The 17,500-nt window shown below is 37.6% G+C and overlaps 1 protein-coding gene across 1 annotated transcript in view; it reads left to right on the forward strand.

Annotated features, from left to right (window-relative positions):
• Positions 1-17,500, forward strand: part of LOC106880168 (uncharacterized) — a 112,528-nt gene that overhangs the window by 44,720 nt on the left and 50,308 nt on the right. The window contains exon 8 of the mRNA XM_014930013.3: positions 938-1,186. Within this exon, the coding sequence (XP_014785499.1) occupies positions 938-1,186 (249 nt within the window). The remainder of the gene's footprint in view (positions 1-937; positions 1,187-17,500) is intronic.

Consider the following 17,500-nt stretch of genomic DNA (forward strand, 5'->3'; position numbering starts at 1 on the left):
AAATTAAGTACCAGTTGCATACTGGGTCGATCTAATCTACTGGCCCCCCCTCACCCAAAATTTCGGGCCTTATGCCTAGCGTAGAAAAGATATATATATATATATATATATATATATATATATATATATATATATATATATATCCAATATGCTTGAATGCCGAAGCATACTGAAAAACTCCAAAAATATACACGGATTGCTGGCGAACGAGTGAAAGCACATTAACAGGGCTTCAGGTTAATTGTGAATCGGGTCCAATTTCTAGATTAAATCCGGGAAATTACCTTTTTCCCTTCGTCAACACAATACACGAGAAATATAAATACAAATAATTATACATACTCGCACAAAACAGATTCGCACGTCCACATACAAATATTTGCACGTAAAAATCAAAGATAAGTCAGATTAATACTTTTTCATGACAAACACGTGTGTATTATCAAAACAGCTCCGCATAAAATGCTATTCCGATATATTCTAGCATGAATTAATAAACACACACACACACACACACACACACACACACACACACACACACACACACACACACACTAAATCCACAAGATTTTAATTCTCTCTCTGCTTATTTCCTCGTATTCCTTTCTGTTGAAGAGCATAGGCTCGAAATGTAAAAGACTTTTTCGCTCTCCCGAGCGTCAAACTAATACATCTGCTTGTTATTTATACACCTGTCTTCGTCTTGTTTTTCTGTAAATTTCAACTATATATATATATATATATATATATATATATATATATATATATATATATATATATATATATATGTATTACAGGGTTGGCCAAAAGTTACTCCACAGTAAATCAAAAAATCAAAATTCCATAAATACTTAATATTCAATTTTATTTATTCATTCCAATTATGAATGTTTAATAATTGAATGCTGTTTAGTTAAAATCATATTTTCGCTTACAGCCGCACCTCCTCGTTGTGACCAAATTAGTTATGAACCGTGTCGACAATACAGTTACAACTGGACTCGCATGGACGCTCAGATGAACACTTACAGCCAAGACCAGGCTCTGTCAATGATGGATCAATTCATAGACACAGCATTACGGTTCCACTGCACTGGACCTGTAATACATCACTTCACCTGTTCACTTTTCTTCCCCAAATGCAAAGATGGACGTATCATTATTCCCTGTGCTGCAAGATGCTATGGTAAGTCATATATACATTTATAAATTCTTCTTTTAGCTCTTTTGGTTCCAGCCTTTAGACTGCGGCGATGCTTGATCATAGCCATGGGAGCTTGACCATAGCGATACTAATTCCTTATAACTACACTATTTTAGTGAGGCTCATTTTATCGATTTCTATCCATTGTATTGAGCTACATCACTACAAACTCATATCCCCGAGTACATACGTAACACACGTGATATATATATATTCATCAAATTGCACCTCATAGTTGAGGCTCCGACGAAGTTATAAGTTATAACTATGCGCCCCCTGCATCTTATAGCCGAAACAGCTGTAAGCTAATGAAGTTCATAACATAATCGGTTTTTTTCATCTCATATCACACACACACACACACATATGTATGTATATATGTTTATATATATATATATATATATATATATATATATATATATATATATATATATATATACACACACATACATATACTCCCAGGCGCAATGTGATGCCATAAAGGAAAAATTCAATCGCCACTAAGTGTGACTAAGGGTACCGGAACACCTACATTGCTAGAAATAAGAGTTAGAATACTCTTAATGCTGTAGGAAGAGTGGAGATATATAATATAATGACAGGGGAGGTAACCGCCCCATGACCACCTCGAGGATCAACCAGATTAGGCCTAGTTTCGCCTATACCGTAGGCATCGTCAGAGGTAACTGCTCGAATGGCTCATGGTAGGCTAATTCCGTCTTTCAGTATATATATATACTGTGTTTTTTTATTTATATTTATTAAAACATCTCCATTTGTTGCACAGTTGTGTAAATCGCCCAACGTTATATATTACGTTTTCTGAAAAAGAAAATCAACATTTAGAAAACGTCATTAAATTTCAGATGAAGGGAAGCACTAATGGTCACAGTTAGCGTATAGATCTTTATCAAACAACTTAACCGTTGGATCGATGTGATTGGACATCGTGGCTTTCGTTGGCAGTCAAAAGCTACTGTAATAGCTGTGATAAACGAAGGTACTTAATCTAATTTTAAATCGTCGGATTTGGCAGTTCTCTTAAATGAACTATTTCTTCAACATTGTATAGTATCACACAAAGAGCGACTGAAGACGGTGTATCATACCGGTAAATCTCTCCAATTGATTTTTGGGCTCCTCAACCACACACACTCGCATGTAAACACACGTATTCACACACATTAGGTACTTAAATGAATAGTATCAGTTTTCACTCAAGACTGTATTGGTTCAGCCACACACACACACACAGACAAACACAGACAGACACACATATGCACAGTGACATAGCTAAACAAATACTATTATCATTTTATCAGTCAATCAGCTGAATTTGTATCTGCTCAGTTAGATAACATGATTATATAGTCGACAGTCAGGCTTAGGTATTGATCTCTGTCCTCTGTCAAGACTCTCAACGTGATATCGACTCCAACAAGAAGACATAATGGACAGTCTCATTAGATATGTTTCAATGACCTTACGTCTTTCATAAAACAACAGAAAATGGACATAATATATGTATGTATGTACACACACACACGCACACACACACACACACACACGCACACACGCACACACACATGCACACACATATATGTGTATATGTGTATGAGTGTGTGTGTATATATATATATATTTATATATGTGTGTGCGTGTGTGTATGTATGTATGTGTGTATATATATATATATATATATATATATATATATATATATATATATATATATATATATATATATATATATATTAATATATAAGCATGCACATACACAGAGAAATAGACGTACACCCACATTAACTGACACACACGCACACACACACATGGATAATGCGTACGCAGAGGCATGAATACAAATAAAAACACGCAGAAACACACACTGGCGTACACATTGACATATACACATGCTTTCACACATACACTGAAGTAGAGACTTAACATAAGTTCAGGTACAGGCACAAACAGACTTATATATATATATATATATATATATATATATATATATATATATATATATATATATATATATATATATAGTTCAAAAAAACAATAACAAAAAAAACAAAAAAACAACAAAGTAAGGACGTGATATGGATAGTATTATTGGACGCTCAGGAAAGGAAAGAGAGAGTGTATGACGTTTCGGGCGTAGCCCTTCGTCGGAAAGATGGAAAGTTCGGAGAATGGAAGAACGGAGAAAGAGGAAAATGGTACCGATGCCCACGAGGTTACATTATGAAAAGACCGGAAGAGGAGGTGGTGGGGGAAAAGTTCTTTCTAAGACAGGAGAGTGAAAAAGGGAGATGAATATCTGTGCGTGTGCGACTCCAACGAGATATAACAAGATTGTGTAAATTGAATGTGAAAGCTAATTTCCATTTGCGGTCGGGGTCAGTCACACAGCAGGTCAGGTAACAGTGCGAAATTTCAGATGCTATATCTCAATACAGTCATTCCATTGTTATTTTGTGAAAAACAAAGACATTAGAATGAGAAAATAGTAAGAGCTAGAATGTGCAGCTTGAAACAACTGACATTAATCTATATAAAGAAAAAAGAGACGTCACTTTATCTGGAGAATAACATTTCAAAAGTTTTGAGTTCTGTCTCGGATAAGCAGCGTATTTGCTGGTGTATAAGACGTGCTTTTCATATCTATATATACAGGGTTGGTCAAAAGTCACCTGATAGTAAATCACAGCCATTTAATTCCAAGATTAAAACAAAATATTATTTTATATGAGACAGATGTTAACCTCATACCAAACGTTATTAAGCATTCATAGTTGGAACGAATAAATAAAATTGAATATTAAGTATTTATAGAATTTTGATTTACTGTCGTGTGACTTTTGGCCAACCCTGCATCTCAAAAAGTTTCCTTGCATCTAATGCGGCGGTGGTATGAACTGGAGACCGAGTGACCTCAGCTGAGGAGCTGGGTAAGTGTCAGTCTGCTGGACGCAATACTTGTAGCTAATAATGGTTTCACCAAACCCAGTTCTTGACTGGTACTTATTTTATCGATTATGAGAGGATAAAATGCAAAGTCGATCTCGGTGGAATTTGAATTTAGAACGTAAAGACGGACGAAATGTCACTAAGCAGTTTGTCCGGTATGCTAACGGTTCTGCCAAAGTCGGAATATCACAGACTTACAAAAATTAGTTACGGTACGTCAGTGGTTATGTAGGGCGGGCGTTATCATATTATACCCCCTTCCCCAGTAATATATAACTCATACCTGATATGTGTTATACGTTATGTAATGACTCTGTTGCCTTTAAGAAACATTTACAAATTATCTAAATGAAAACTTCTCCGAGAGAGATGACAGAAATGCCAAACTTTCGCCCGTCTATCAGCTATTTGCAATGAGTGAAAGACTACAAAAGTGTGGCGATGGTGTATCACTCTGGCGAGCGATCACAATAACACAAAGCATCATGGCTCAAAATATGAGTTTTACATCTTGTATGACAATTCTCTTCACCAAAATATAAACAACTATATAGTTGATCTTAAAGGAGATAAAATTCAAATACCGCGCTCATTCATCTTAGCTTTTATATATAATAAATTTATGGTTTTCAGTATACTGTCACAATATTTTATTTACATGCAGAGCAGCTGTCTGGCTTCCGTGCCGATGGCACGTAAATAGCACCATTTGAGCGTGATCGTTACCAACATCGCCTTCCTGGCACTTGTGCCAGTGGAAAGCATGGAAAGCGAACGTTAGACGATGATGATGATGATGATGATGATGATGATGATGATGATGATGCAGAGAATCATGCATTTTCCATTACGAAACCACTTTAAAATATATTTCAATACGTATAAAATAGGGGAGCATTTTATGCGCCTGAAAATACAGTATTTAGTTCTCATATTTTGTATTCATCTGATGATAGAAGAGAAAAGCAACTGCATTACTCATTGTCTCACAGGCTATAATTTAAATTCATTATCCCCATCCCAAAGCATTTGTTAAGAAGTGATATTATTTCAGAATTAGAGCTTGGATTAGGGCTAAAGTCACAGTTTTTAGATTAGAAAAAAAGGCAAAGTTAAGAGAAAAGGTTAATATTAAGATCTGAAAATTTCTTCCTAGACACAATTGTTATTTGTTTCAAGGTTGAAGAATTCCCCTTTTCACGAATAGATTACACGTTTCAGTTCTCTAACTCTAGTATCCGCGTACTCGCCGTTATCACATTCTAAGAACGCAAACAAGAAAGAAGGAAGGTTAATCTTTGTAATTAAAGAGAGTTTACAAAGCTGTCGACATTCTAGAAGACCTGAATATGCTTCAGAATATCTTCATCACTCATCTTTTGTGACCTATTATTTAAACATCTTCAGTGAAATTATGAACAGACTCCATCGTTTTCTTTGTCACATTATCATGCAGTATAACGATCCATTGCTTCATATAATTTGCTTTCACAGAAATTGAAATTCTGATCTGAATCTTCTTGATCTGCTTCGTCCAGTTTGTCTCCTGCTAAAATGCTTCTCAGTATTATGTTACGCATTCTTTAGTTTGCACTCTAGATCTATAATCGCTACAAATAGCTCTGAAGTAAGGCCCTGATTTGAATTTACTGCCATCCAAAACACTTCAAAACCAATTTACCATTTAATCTGGCACGAAGAATATTTTCAATCGTTTAAAATTTGGAAAGGAAGAACAAAAGACTCCAAGAATTAAAGCAAATACTACTTAATGTAAAATGCTCAACAACGTGCCAAAGCAATGGACATTAAAAAATCACAAAGAACAAAAAACAAGACAAAGCAAAACAAAAAAACAAAACAATCTCAATACACCAAATGCTCTACGTTACGTAAGAACAATACACAACTTAAGAGATACAGAAACATACAATATTATCCATCATAATATCCCCTTATTGAAGCAAAACCCAAGGATAAGAGATGCATTCAAAATATTCTAAATAATTAAAAACAAAAGTCACCCAAAATCTCTTAAGAAATTACTGACCAGCACCAAATTGTCTTTCAAAAATACAACTGCTGTAATAATCAAGAAGTGTAGTCGCCTCCAACTGCAAAATCTTCATCTATTTTATAGAAGACACAACCTATAAATTCAAATCAAGACATATCTTCACTGTAAAAAATTACTTCATCTGTTCATCAAAAAAATTTAACTTATGCTATTAAGTGTATAAGTTGTAATGATGATTACATAGGACAAACAAAACGGTGTTTAAGAACCAGACTCACAATTCATAGGCAACAAACAAGAGATGATAACGCTATACAGATGCCTCTGAGTAAACACTTAAGCATATGTGCAACAAACAACATCCCGAAATTCTTAGTCTTTCAACTTCGTCTATGTTCTAATAAATACGGTTAAGTAAAATATGTTTATTAAAAGACATTAAACCACAATTTAATATACTATAGAAACATATTGTACGGACACATAACAGTTCCCTAACTAAAATTTGGAACCGTAACGCACTCTTTGGAAGTCTTCAATAAAATCATTGACAAAACAAAAAAAAAACAAAAACCCAAAAAGAACAAATAAAACACAAACAAAAAACAAACCAAACCAAAACAAAACAAACACTGGAATTTCCAAAATAAATATTGATGTCATCAAAAGATTAACAAATAGCTTGCTTTGGACAGAATAGCTAACGAACCACATTTGACGTCAGCATGATAATGCTAAAAATCTGAAAGCGTAATACTTGTGAAACAGGATAACTTATTGTATATAATTTTTTCATAAAGCAAATTTTCTTAAATTGTCAAGTGATGGTGGGGGGACAAACACACATCGTGGACATCGGTGGTGATTTTTTCTTCCTCCGTTTTTTTTTCTTCCTCCGTTTTTTTTTCTTCCTCTGTTTTTTTTCTTCCGCCGTTTTTCCCTTCCTTGGACTTTCCTTGTTTCCGACGAAGAGCTCCGCTCGAAACGTCATACTCTCTCTCTCTTTCCTTTCCCGAGCGTCTAGTAACACAATCTGTATCACGTCCTCACGTTGTTGTTTTTTGTCTTTTTCCTTTTTTTGAACTTATACGACGGGCTTCTTTCAGTTTCCGTCTACCAAATCCACTCACAAGGCTTTGGTTGGTCCGAGGCTATAGTAGAAGACACTTGCCCAAGGTGCCACGCAGTGGGACTGAACCCGGAACCATGTGGTTAGTAAGCAAGCTGCTTACCACACAACCACTCCTGCGCCTATTGTTGATTTCAAAATTTGTTACAATGCCTGAAATTTCGGAGGATGGGGGTAAGTCGGTTATATCGATTCCAGAATTCAACTGGTACTTATTTTATTGCTCTCGAAAGGATGAAGAGCAAAGTCGATGTTGGGCGAAATTTCAATTTGAACTCAGAAAGTAAAGATGATCGAAACGCCGCTAAACATTTTGCGCGGTGTGCTAACGATTCTTATTTCTTTATTGCCCCCAAGGGGCTAAACATAGAGGGGACAAACAAGGACAGACAAAGCGATTAAGTCGATTACATCGACCCCAGTGCGTAACTGGTGCTTAATTTATCGACCCCGAAAGGATGAAAGGCAAAGTCGACCTCGGCGGAATTTGAACTCAGAACGTAACGGCAGACGAAATACCGCTAAACATTTCGCCCAGCGTGCTAACGATTCTGCCAGCTCAACGCCTTGATTATTTTACTTAGATTGCTCGACGGCTCTTTACTCAATTGACATTGTCTATACTTATCTCACATCCATACGAGTAGAGTCTTCTTTCTTGTGCAATGCATCTGACTTCTCGTACACCTCTCTTCTCATTTGTTCTTCGTTCATGCACGCTAACATCAACACACCCAATGGATCTTGCTCGCCTCATTTCTTTTCTTCCATCACACATCCTTTGCATTTAATGTTCCTGTTTCGTTACCAAGCAACATTATAACTTCGCACGTAAGCTTCATACAATCTGCTGCCTTTCATTCGGACAGAATCTTTTATCTTGTAGTAGTAGTGCTTCTTCTTCTTCTTCTCCTCCTCCTCCTCCTCCTCCTCCTCCTCCTTCTTCTTCTTCTTCTTCTTCTTCTTCTTCTTCTTCTTCTTCTTCTTCAATCCCAAGCCACTCCTCCTGGTTGATCGGATTTACGATAAAACAAGTTGTGGCCATTCCGTGATTTTTTGTTGAACTAAGACGCTGACCAATGCACCGTTCTTTTTTAAGATAGTAAAAACGTATTTGAGAGAAATTTGGCAGCTGTTTTTTTTTTGCAGGTCGCACGACCATGTAAAGCAGGTAAAGCTACACTAGAAACCACTAAAAGCATGCAATGAAGTAGAATATAGTAAATGCAGGATATTTAGAGACGGGGAAGAAACTGTTTGCTGTATTGTTCCTGGCTGCGTTATCTTAGCCAAAAGAGAATATATTTACAGGCACGACAGAATTGGATATACATATACTCGACATTACGACAATAATATGAAATACCAAGAGAAAGAGGTGCTATTAACACATCAGAAAAGGTTTTAGAGAATGACAAAGCAGCCATGCGATGCATATGCCAAAGCACACACAGAGCAAAGTTAATCGATTAGATATTTTTGTAAAAGACCATCAGTAAAGAAAGTACTTTGTAATTGATATATCATTTTCAATAGATATCTCTAAAAGAAATGGAGAAAATTATACAAACAATAATATGTAGAAATAATAACCCGAACGTGGGAACTAAAAACAGAAATGGTCTCAATAACAATAATAGGTTCTTTGGGAACGATAAAAGGACAACAAATCATACGCAGACCCCAAGATAACAAAACTTCCAGTCTTTACAAATATACACAACGTATGAGGTGTTTAGTAACAGACCGTCGTAAGCGCCACAACTTTAAGACCGAGAAAAACGCAGTCAAAGTTTTGTGACTTTCAGAATGCGATATCTCAGCAAGGAATGAATTTAGGAAGTTGATTTTGTTTTTAAAATGACTGTGAAAACCTCTTCTAATCATTCCATCTACGTAAAATTATTTATTTATGTATGCATCTGAAAGATGAAACAATGACTGCGTCTTTCTCATTTTGTAAAATATGCTGGTACTACAAAACGGTGTATCGCATTGCATATTTTAGCCATAAAATCTAGAAAAAACATACAGAGACCCCTGCAAAGGTATTGTTTGTGTTTTAATACACCGAGGTAAGTATCTTTAAGAGGTAAGACAAGATAATAAGATAATAGTCCATTATCGTTACGATGGTAACAAGGAATATCGGAAAATGAGCCATAACAGCTCGAAAAACTATACAAGGACCATACCAAAGTTATTGATTGAGCGTGTGTGCTTACAATGGTGCTTTACTAAACTCTCTGGTCCGAGTTTGAATGAACGAGCGTCGTGTCAATAGCGTCGAGGTACAATTTTTTTCAGTCGGATTTTCGACCTTATTGTAAGCCTCACTGTTTCTCTTCCTAACTTTTTCAGATTCTAAACGTCGAAAATGATATACTAACCTCGAAAATGGCTGGGGTGGCGCTTTCGACACTCTATTACTAAACGCCTCATATAAAATAGCCGTATTAGTCATTACTCACATATTACATTAAAAAAAACAACAACAAAAAAAAGACCCAGTTAACTACACATTCAAAAGGGACTTAAAACTGCGCTGGGTAATGCACGCGATAAAAATAAGACTATTGAATAATAATAATAATAATAATGATAATAATGATAATAATAATAATCCTTTCTGCTATAGGCATAAGGGAAGTGTGCTAATAGATTACATCGACCTCGAAAGGCTGGAAAGCTAAGTAGGCCTCGGGGAAGTTAGAACCCGAACGGAAGAAATGCCGCTACGCATTTTGACCGGCGTGCTAACGTTTCTGTTAGCGATAATAATAATAATGGTTTCAAATTTTGGCACAAGGCCAGCAATTTATGGGGGTGGGGTTAAGACTATTACATCGACCCAACTGTTCGAGTGGTATTTATTTTTATCGATCTCGAAAGGGATAAAAGGCAAAATCGACCTCGGCGGAATTTGAACTAAGAACGTAGCGACGTGCGAAATACTGCTAAGCATTTCACCAGGCGCGCTAACGATTCTGCCAGCTCGCTGCCTTAATGATGATGATGATGATGGTAATAATAATAATAATAATAATAATAATAATTATTATTATTATTATTATTATGGTTTCAAATTTTGCCACAAGGGCAGCCATTTTGGGGGAGGGGATTAATCGATTAAATCGACCCCAGTGTTTACCTGTTACTTAATTTATCGATCCCAAAAGGATAAAAGGCAAAGTCGACCTCGGGGGAATTTGAACTCAGAACTTGAAGACAGACGAAATACCGCTAAGCATTTCACCCGGCGTGCTAAAGATTCTGCCAGCTCGCCGCCTTAATAATAATAATAATAATAATAATGATGATAATAATAATAAAAATAATAATAACTAGAACAGCAACGGACCATGATAAAACGATGGCAAGAAAAGCCCCTACATGGTAAATACTGGGCTAAACTAAATGCGAAAGAAATAGACAGAGAAAAATCCCAGCAATGGCTGAGAAACTCAGGACTCAAAGCAGAGACTGAAGGATTTTTAATTGCTGCACAAGACCAGAGCCTCCCCACCAGAAATTACCAAAAACACATAATGAAAAGAAATATAACAAGTAACTGTAGAATATGTGGAGATCGACAAGAAACAATAAATCATATTATCTCTGGCTGCCCAGTCCTGGCTAAGAAGGAATATATTCACAGACACGACAGAGCTGGGACCTATATACACTGGAAGCTATGCCAACACTATGGAATAACAACAAAAAAAAAGATGGTATAAACACACGCCAGAAAAGGTCACAGAAAACGAGAAAGCAACCATACTCTGGGATATGCCAATACACACAGATAGAGAAATTAAGGCAAATAGACCAGATATAGTTGTCAAAGATCATGAAGAAAAAAAATGCTTTCTAATTGATGTATCAATACCAGCAGATGACAACGTTTCTCTAAAAGAAATGGAAAAACTTTCAAAATACAAAGACCTGGAAATAGAGATAACTCGAATGTGGAATCTAAAAACAGAAACAATTCCTATCATAGTAGGTGCCTTAGGTATAATAAAAAAATATTCAGACAAATACATAACAAAAATACCAGGACTTACAAATATATATAACATACAGAAAATTGCACTACTGGGTACTGCACACATTCTACGCAAAACACTTTCAATACAGTAAACATAAGAGCACCACAGCAAACCACAGCACATACCCAAGGCGCACAGAGCTGCGCTCGGTAGTGAAGTGAAAGCACGTTATAAAAATAAAACTACTGAACAATAATAATAATAATAATAATAATAATAATAATAATAATAGTAGTAGTAGTAATTGTAGTTGTAGTTGTAGTAGTAGTAGTAGTAATAATAATAATAATAAAACTATTCACAAAAAATGAGGCAGAATTGGACAGCCTAGTCCAGTTTGTGCGGACTTTTTCCAATGATATTAAGATGGAGTTTGGACTCTCAAAATGTGATACGATGGTGATGAGACAAGGAAAGCTTGCCAAGACAGAAAGCTTATGGTTGCCAAGTTGTGAAATGATGAAGGCAATTCAACATCAATCCAGCTATAAATACCTGGGAATATTTCAAATACCGCAACATGAAGGAAAAAACTAAAATAGAGTACCTGCGGCGAGTGAGAAAAATATTGGTTTCAAAGCTGAATGCCAGAAACATAATTTCGGCAATAAACTCGCACGCAGTCGCAGTAGTTCGCTATGGCGCTGGAATCCTGAAGTGGACAGAGGAAGAGCTAGAGGAGATAGACAGGAAGTCAAGAAAGCTCCTAACGATGCATGGAGCCCATCATCCACGCGCAGACACTGATCGCCTATACATGAAGAGAGCAACTGGAGGAAGAGGACTGATAAGTGTGGAAGACTGCGTACGTATCGAACGCGAGAGCTTAATGAGATACCTAGCCCAAAGTAGGGATACCTTGCTAGCGACAGTTAAGAAGGATGGAGTATTGAGAGCAGAGAAAAAAGGGAAAAACAAAGGAAGAAATACAAAAAGGACACGAAGAAGAATTACGCAAGAAGGGATTTCACAATATTCCATGTAGCCACAACAGAAGTTGCTGGAAAATATAGGTGGTATTGGCTGATGAAAGGAACCCTAGAAAAAGAGACCGAGAGTACTATACTGGCAGCGCAGGGCCAAGCGTTGGCCACGAACTGGAGGATCAGCATGAGGAATGAACTAGTGCCGCATCTGCAATAGTATGGATGAAACCATTGGCCATATCACGAACGAATGCTCTAGACTTGCCCAAAACCACTACAAGTTGTGGCGACACGACCAGGTAGCGAAAGCGTTACATTGGAAACTGCGAAAAGTGGGGGCTAGAGAGAAGCGAGACGTTGTATGAACACAAACCGCAGTGAGTGGCAGAGTCGGAAACTAGCAAAATCCTCTGGGATTTCCCTATCCAAACAGTTCAGATGCTAGAGCATAACGGACCAGATCTAGTGGCGATGGACAAGGTGCACCACATATGTTATATAGTTGATGTTGCATGCCCCTTTAACTCACGAATAGTCAAGAAGGAAAGCGAAAAGATAGATAGATAGGTACGACCCTCTTAAGTACAGAAGAGCCCGGCTATGGAAAATGAAGACGGTGAAGATCGTGCCAATTATTACTGGGTCCTTGGGAACAATATCAGAAGGCATTGAGGGGAATATAAAGGAAATTGGAATAGAGTGCCCAGTAGAACTGTTACAAAAGGTTTGCCTCCTTGGCACGGTCAGAATAATCAGGAAAGTATTAGATAGCTTTATTTTCTGCAAACAAAATGCACAAAAAAGCCACACGTTTGCATTATGTTATAAATACAATAATAATAAAGGACGTTACCGTATATATGTTTACAAATCAAGGACGTTATATAGACCTCCTTGACTCAAGTTAAAGAAGGGGTGCGTATTATACACAAGGTTTAGGTTTTTCAGAGGTACAGCTCCCTAAAAATCCCCTGCGTATTATACTCAAGGGCAGACTATACTCGAGGATTTACAGTAGGCACAACAATATTCCCGTGAAACAACAGAATAGAATATTAATTTCTATAATTTGCACAGGGATGTCGAATGAAAGGACATCACAAGACCAGTTACATCATCGTCATGCATCGTACGCTTTACTGAGCATTGATGACACTGCAACGAAAGTCCTTTCGATTAAGCGCAAGTTCTCCCATCGAACGAAGCCGTAGCATTACTTTGTTCTGACTTGCTCATAGTGTTTTCTTGGTAGAGATACTGGGGTGGTTCGCCGTTGCCTTCCCCAACTGGATGACAGTTGGTCCACAAGGAGCTCATCCGCCCTTTAACAGGTCCTGTTTCCATTCCTGCTGGGTGTCCAGAAACCCTCCTCACAAAAGTATCATGCTGCTCTAGTGAAGGAGCTAGCTCGACCACTTGACTGTGGGATATATTGCACTGGTTTACATGGTTCCAGTAGCAGGTCTCATCAGCGCGTGATGAGTTCCCTGTCCTGATTCAAACCGGTTACGTAGCATATAGATAGTTTCTGTCTTAACCAAAATGCGCGAGCATGGGTGTGAGGTTAGAAAGCTTGCTTTGCAACCATGTTGTTTCGGGTTCATTCCTACTGCGCGGGACCTTGCACAAGTGGCTTCTGATATAGCTCCGGGCCGATTGATGCCTTGTGAGTAAATTTTGTAGACGGAAATTGTGTGGAAGCCTATCGTGTGTGTGTGTGTGTGTGTGTGTGTGTGTGTGTGTGTGTGTGTGCGTGCGTGTGTGTCTATGTATATATATATGTATGTGTGTGTCTGTCTTTGTGTTTTTTATAGCCTCACCACTTGGCAACCGGTGTTGGTTTGTTTACGACCCTTTAACTGAGCGGTTCAGCAAAAGATCCTGATAGAATAAGTACGAGGCTCTAAAAAAATTAAAATAAAATAAAAATAAGTACTAGGGTCGACTTGTTTGACTAAACCCGTAAAGGCGGTGCCCCAGCATGGCCGCAGTCCATATAAAAAGAAAAGGTAATGTAACAGATTTTGCAAAGCTATGGTAGAATTGATTAAATTGACCTCAAAGGAGGTAGGTAAAAACTGTAAAGTATTCTCCAATGCTCTACCGAGCCCAAAGAAAAAAATACCAATAAATAAATAAATAAATAATAACAAACAATATCTCTATACTTCAATGGAATTTTTTCACAAAAGAAAATATAAGGAAGATAGACAGAGAGTGGCTGTGTGGTAAATAGCTTGCTTACCAACCTCATGGTTCCGGGTTCAGTCCCACTGCGTGACACCTTGGGCAAGTATCTTCTACTACAGCCTCAGGCTGACCAAAGCCTTGTGAGTGAATTTGATAGACGGAAACTGAAAGAAGCCCAAATTTCTTATGTGTGTGTGTGTGTGTGTGTGTGTGTATGTGTATATGTTTGTGCGTCTGTGTTTGTCACCCCAACATCGTTTGACAACCGATGCTGGTGTGCTTACGTCCCCGTAGCTTAGCGGTTCGGCAAAAGTGGCCGATAGAATAAGTACTAGGCTTACAAAGAATAAGTCCCGGGGTGGGGGTGGGGGTCAATTTGCTCGCCTGAAGGCGGTGCTCCAGCATGGCCACAGTGAAATGACTGAAACAAGTAAAAGGGTAAAAGAGTAAAAAGAGAGAAAAAGCAGAAAATTTGTTTCTGCTTCCTCCTAGAAGAATTTCAAGAAATAGCATCGTTGTTTTGTAGTAGTAACCAAGTTAGGAGGAGTAGAAGCGGATGTTGTTTGTTGGCATGGACAAGAATAGGAATATAAACAAAAAAGAGAAAAAAAGGTGTTGTTGATGCTTGTGTAAATGACGAGACGAGATAGCAACTAATGGTTTGCATGGAATCGGGCCCCTTGGGTTCTGTCGCAAAAATGTTTGAGCCTACTTCTCGGCGTTGTAGTAGTAGTAGCAGTGGTCGTTGTTGGAGTTGATGTTTCAACTCTTGTTCTTGTTACTGACAATCACTATTTGTTCCTATTTGTTGTTCACGCTGTCGTTGCCGTAGTTTCATTTGATTTTTTTATCACTCTGTTTTTTGTTTTGTTTCCAATACAGGTTATTGTATCGTTGTTGTTGTTGCTGTTGTTATTCCGTTTGTATTGTTGTTGTGGTTGTTGTTGGTTCTGTTATTTTATCGACTGGAACAATTCGTCTTCTGTTGCGGTTGTTATTGTCGTTGCAGATTCTCTTGGTGTTTCTGATGGTACGTAAACGGCTGTAGTGTCAAATGATGTTTATTTACTAAGGTGCGAAGCGAACTGTTAATGAAAGAAATGGGGGCGGCGTACTGTGGAAGCAATCAACAAGTTAAACGACCAATCTAGCAATTCAAACTTTCCAATCAACCAATTGACCAGCTGGACAGCCAGCCATCAGTTTTGAGACAAACATAGGATGCTGCTGCTGCTGTGGAAAGGGATAAGCAGATATGGTGGAATATAGCGGTAGCAGCGATGATGGTGGCGGCGTTGGTGGAGGCGGTGGTAGTGGCGGTGGTGGAGTGGTGATGGTAGTGGTGGCGGTGACGATAGGGTGGTGAGGTGGTGAGGTGGTGATACTGGTGGTTGCTGTGACGGTGGTCGTGTGGGGCCAATGGTGGTGAAAGGTTGTTGTGATGACACATCATATATTTGCATATAACTATATAAATACATAGATACATACACACACACACATACACACATACATACATACATACATAATTACATATACATACATGTATACCTAAATAAATACACACATACATGCATACATGCATACATGCATATTTATATCTATCTATCTATCTATCTATCTATCTATCTATCTATCAGTGTATAACATACATACATACATACATACATACATACATACAAAGTAAACACTTACATATATACATACATGATTACACATAAATACATACATACATGCACACATATAAATACATTCATACATACATATACACACATACATACATAAATACATACATACACATACATACATATTTACATCTATCTATCTGTCTGTCTGTCTGTCTGTCTGTCTGTCTGTCTGTCTGTCTGTCTATCGATCTATCTATCTGTCTGTCTATCCATCTATCTATCTATCTATCTATCTATCTATCTATCTATCTATATGCGTATACATGTGTTTGTGTATGTGTATGCAAAGCTGTATGTATGTAAGTATATGGACATGTAGATACACAGAGTGCAATAACATGGACACACTCATATACTAACACATAGACATACACAAACACATACACATAACATGTACAAATAAACACAATCACATTGGCATACAAATACACACACATATACACTGGGGCTCACGAATACATACACATGTAGAAAGATGAATATATACAAACACATTGATCACAAGGATGTACATACACAGACATGAGAAGCCGTACATATGTATGGCTGCATACATATTCATCTTTGTTGGCACACTCATGAAAACATACATACATTTGCACACCTCTACACAGCCTCAAAGACACTTACACACACACACACACACACACACACACGCAAACACACACACACACACAAGCATAAACATACACATAAAGTCAAACACACACACAAACTCAAACATACACAAGCACACAAATACACACACACAAGTACAAACACCGATACACGCACACACATGCACACGTACACACACACACATAAACATACACATAAAGTCAAACACACACACAAACTCAAGCACACACATACACACACACTAGTGCAAACAGTTACAAAAGCACAAACACACACACACACACACACACATGAACACAAACAAACCTGATTACACAAACACACATACACACAAACGTGCATCCACACAAACATACGCTCATAATACAAAGACAACCGCGATTACACACACATGCACGCATGTCCACACTCACACACACACACACACACACACACACACACACACACAGCACACACACAGCACACACACAGCACACACATATACCTACCAGAAAGCTAAACTATAAATAAACCAAGCTACATTTTGCTGTTTTCTGTCATTCTAAATATTTCTGTCCGCAAAGAAGATAGATGGAAACCAGAGCAGGATTTCACAAGATGACCTATTCTTAAGATGGACACATCCATTCATCCCAGTATGGATTACTCTCTTCCCTTGCTTCCGTTCCACCAACGACAGTCAAACGCTTTCTACTGATTTACACGGAAAAGG

This window comes from Octopus bimaculoides, chromosome 4 (assembly GCF_046866305.1).
Source record: "Octopus bimaculoides isolate indiv1 chromosome 4, ASM4686630v1, whole genome shotgun sequence".
Classification (NCBI taxonomy): Eukaryota; Metazoa; Mollusca; class Cephalopoda; order Octopoda; family Octopodidae; genus Octopus; species Octopus bimaculoides.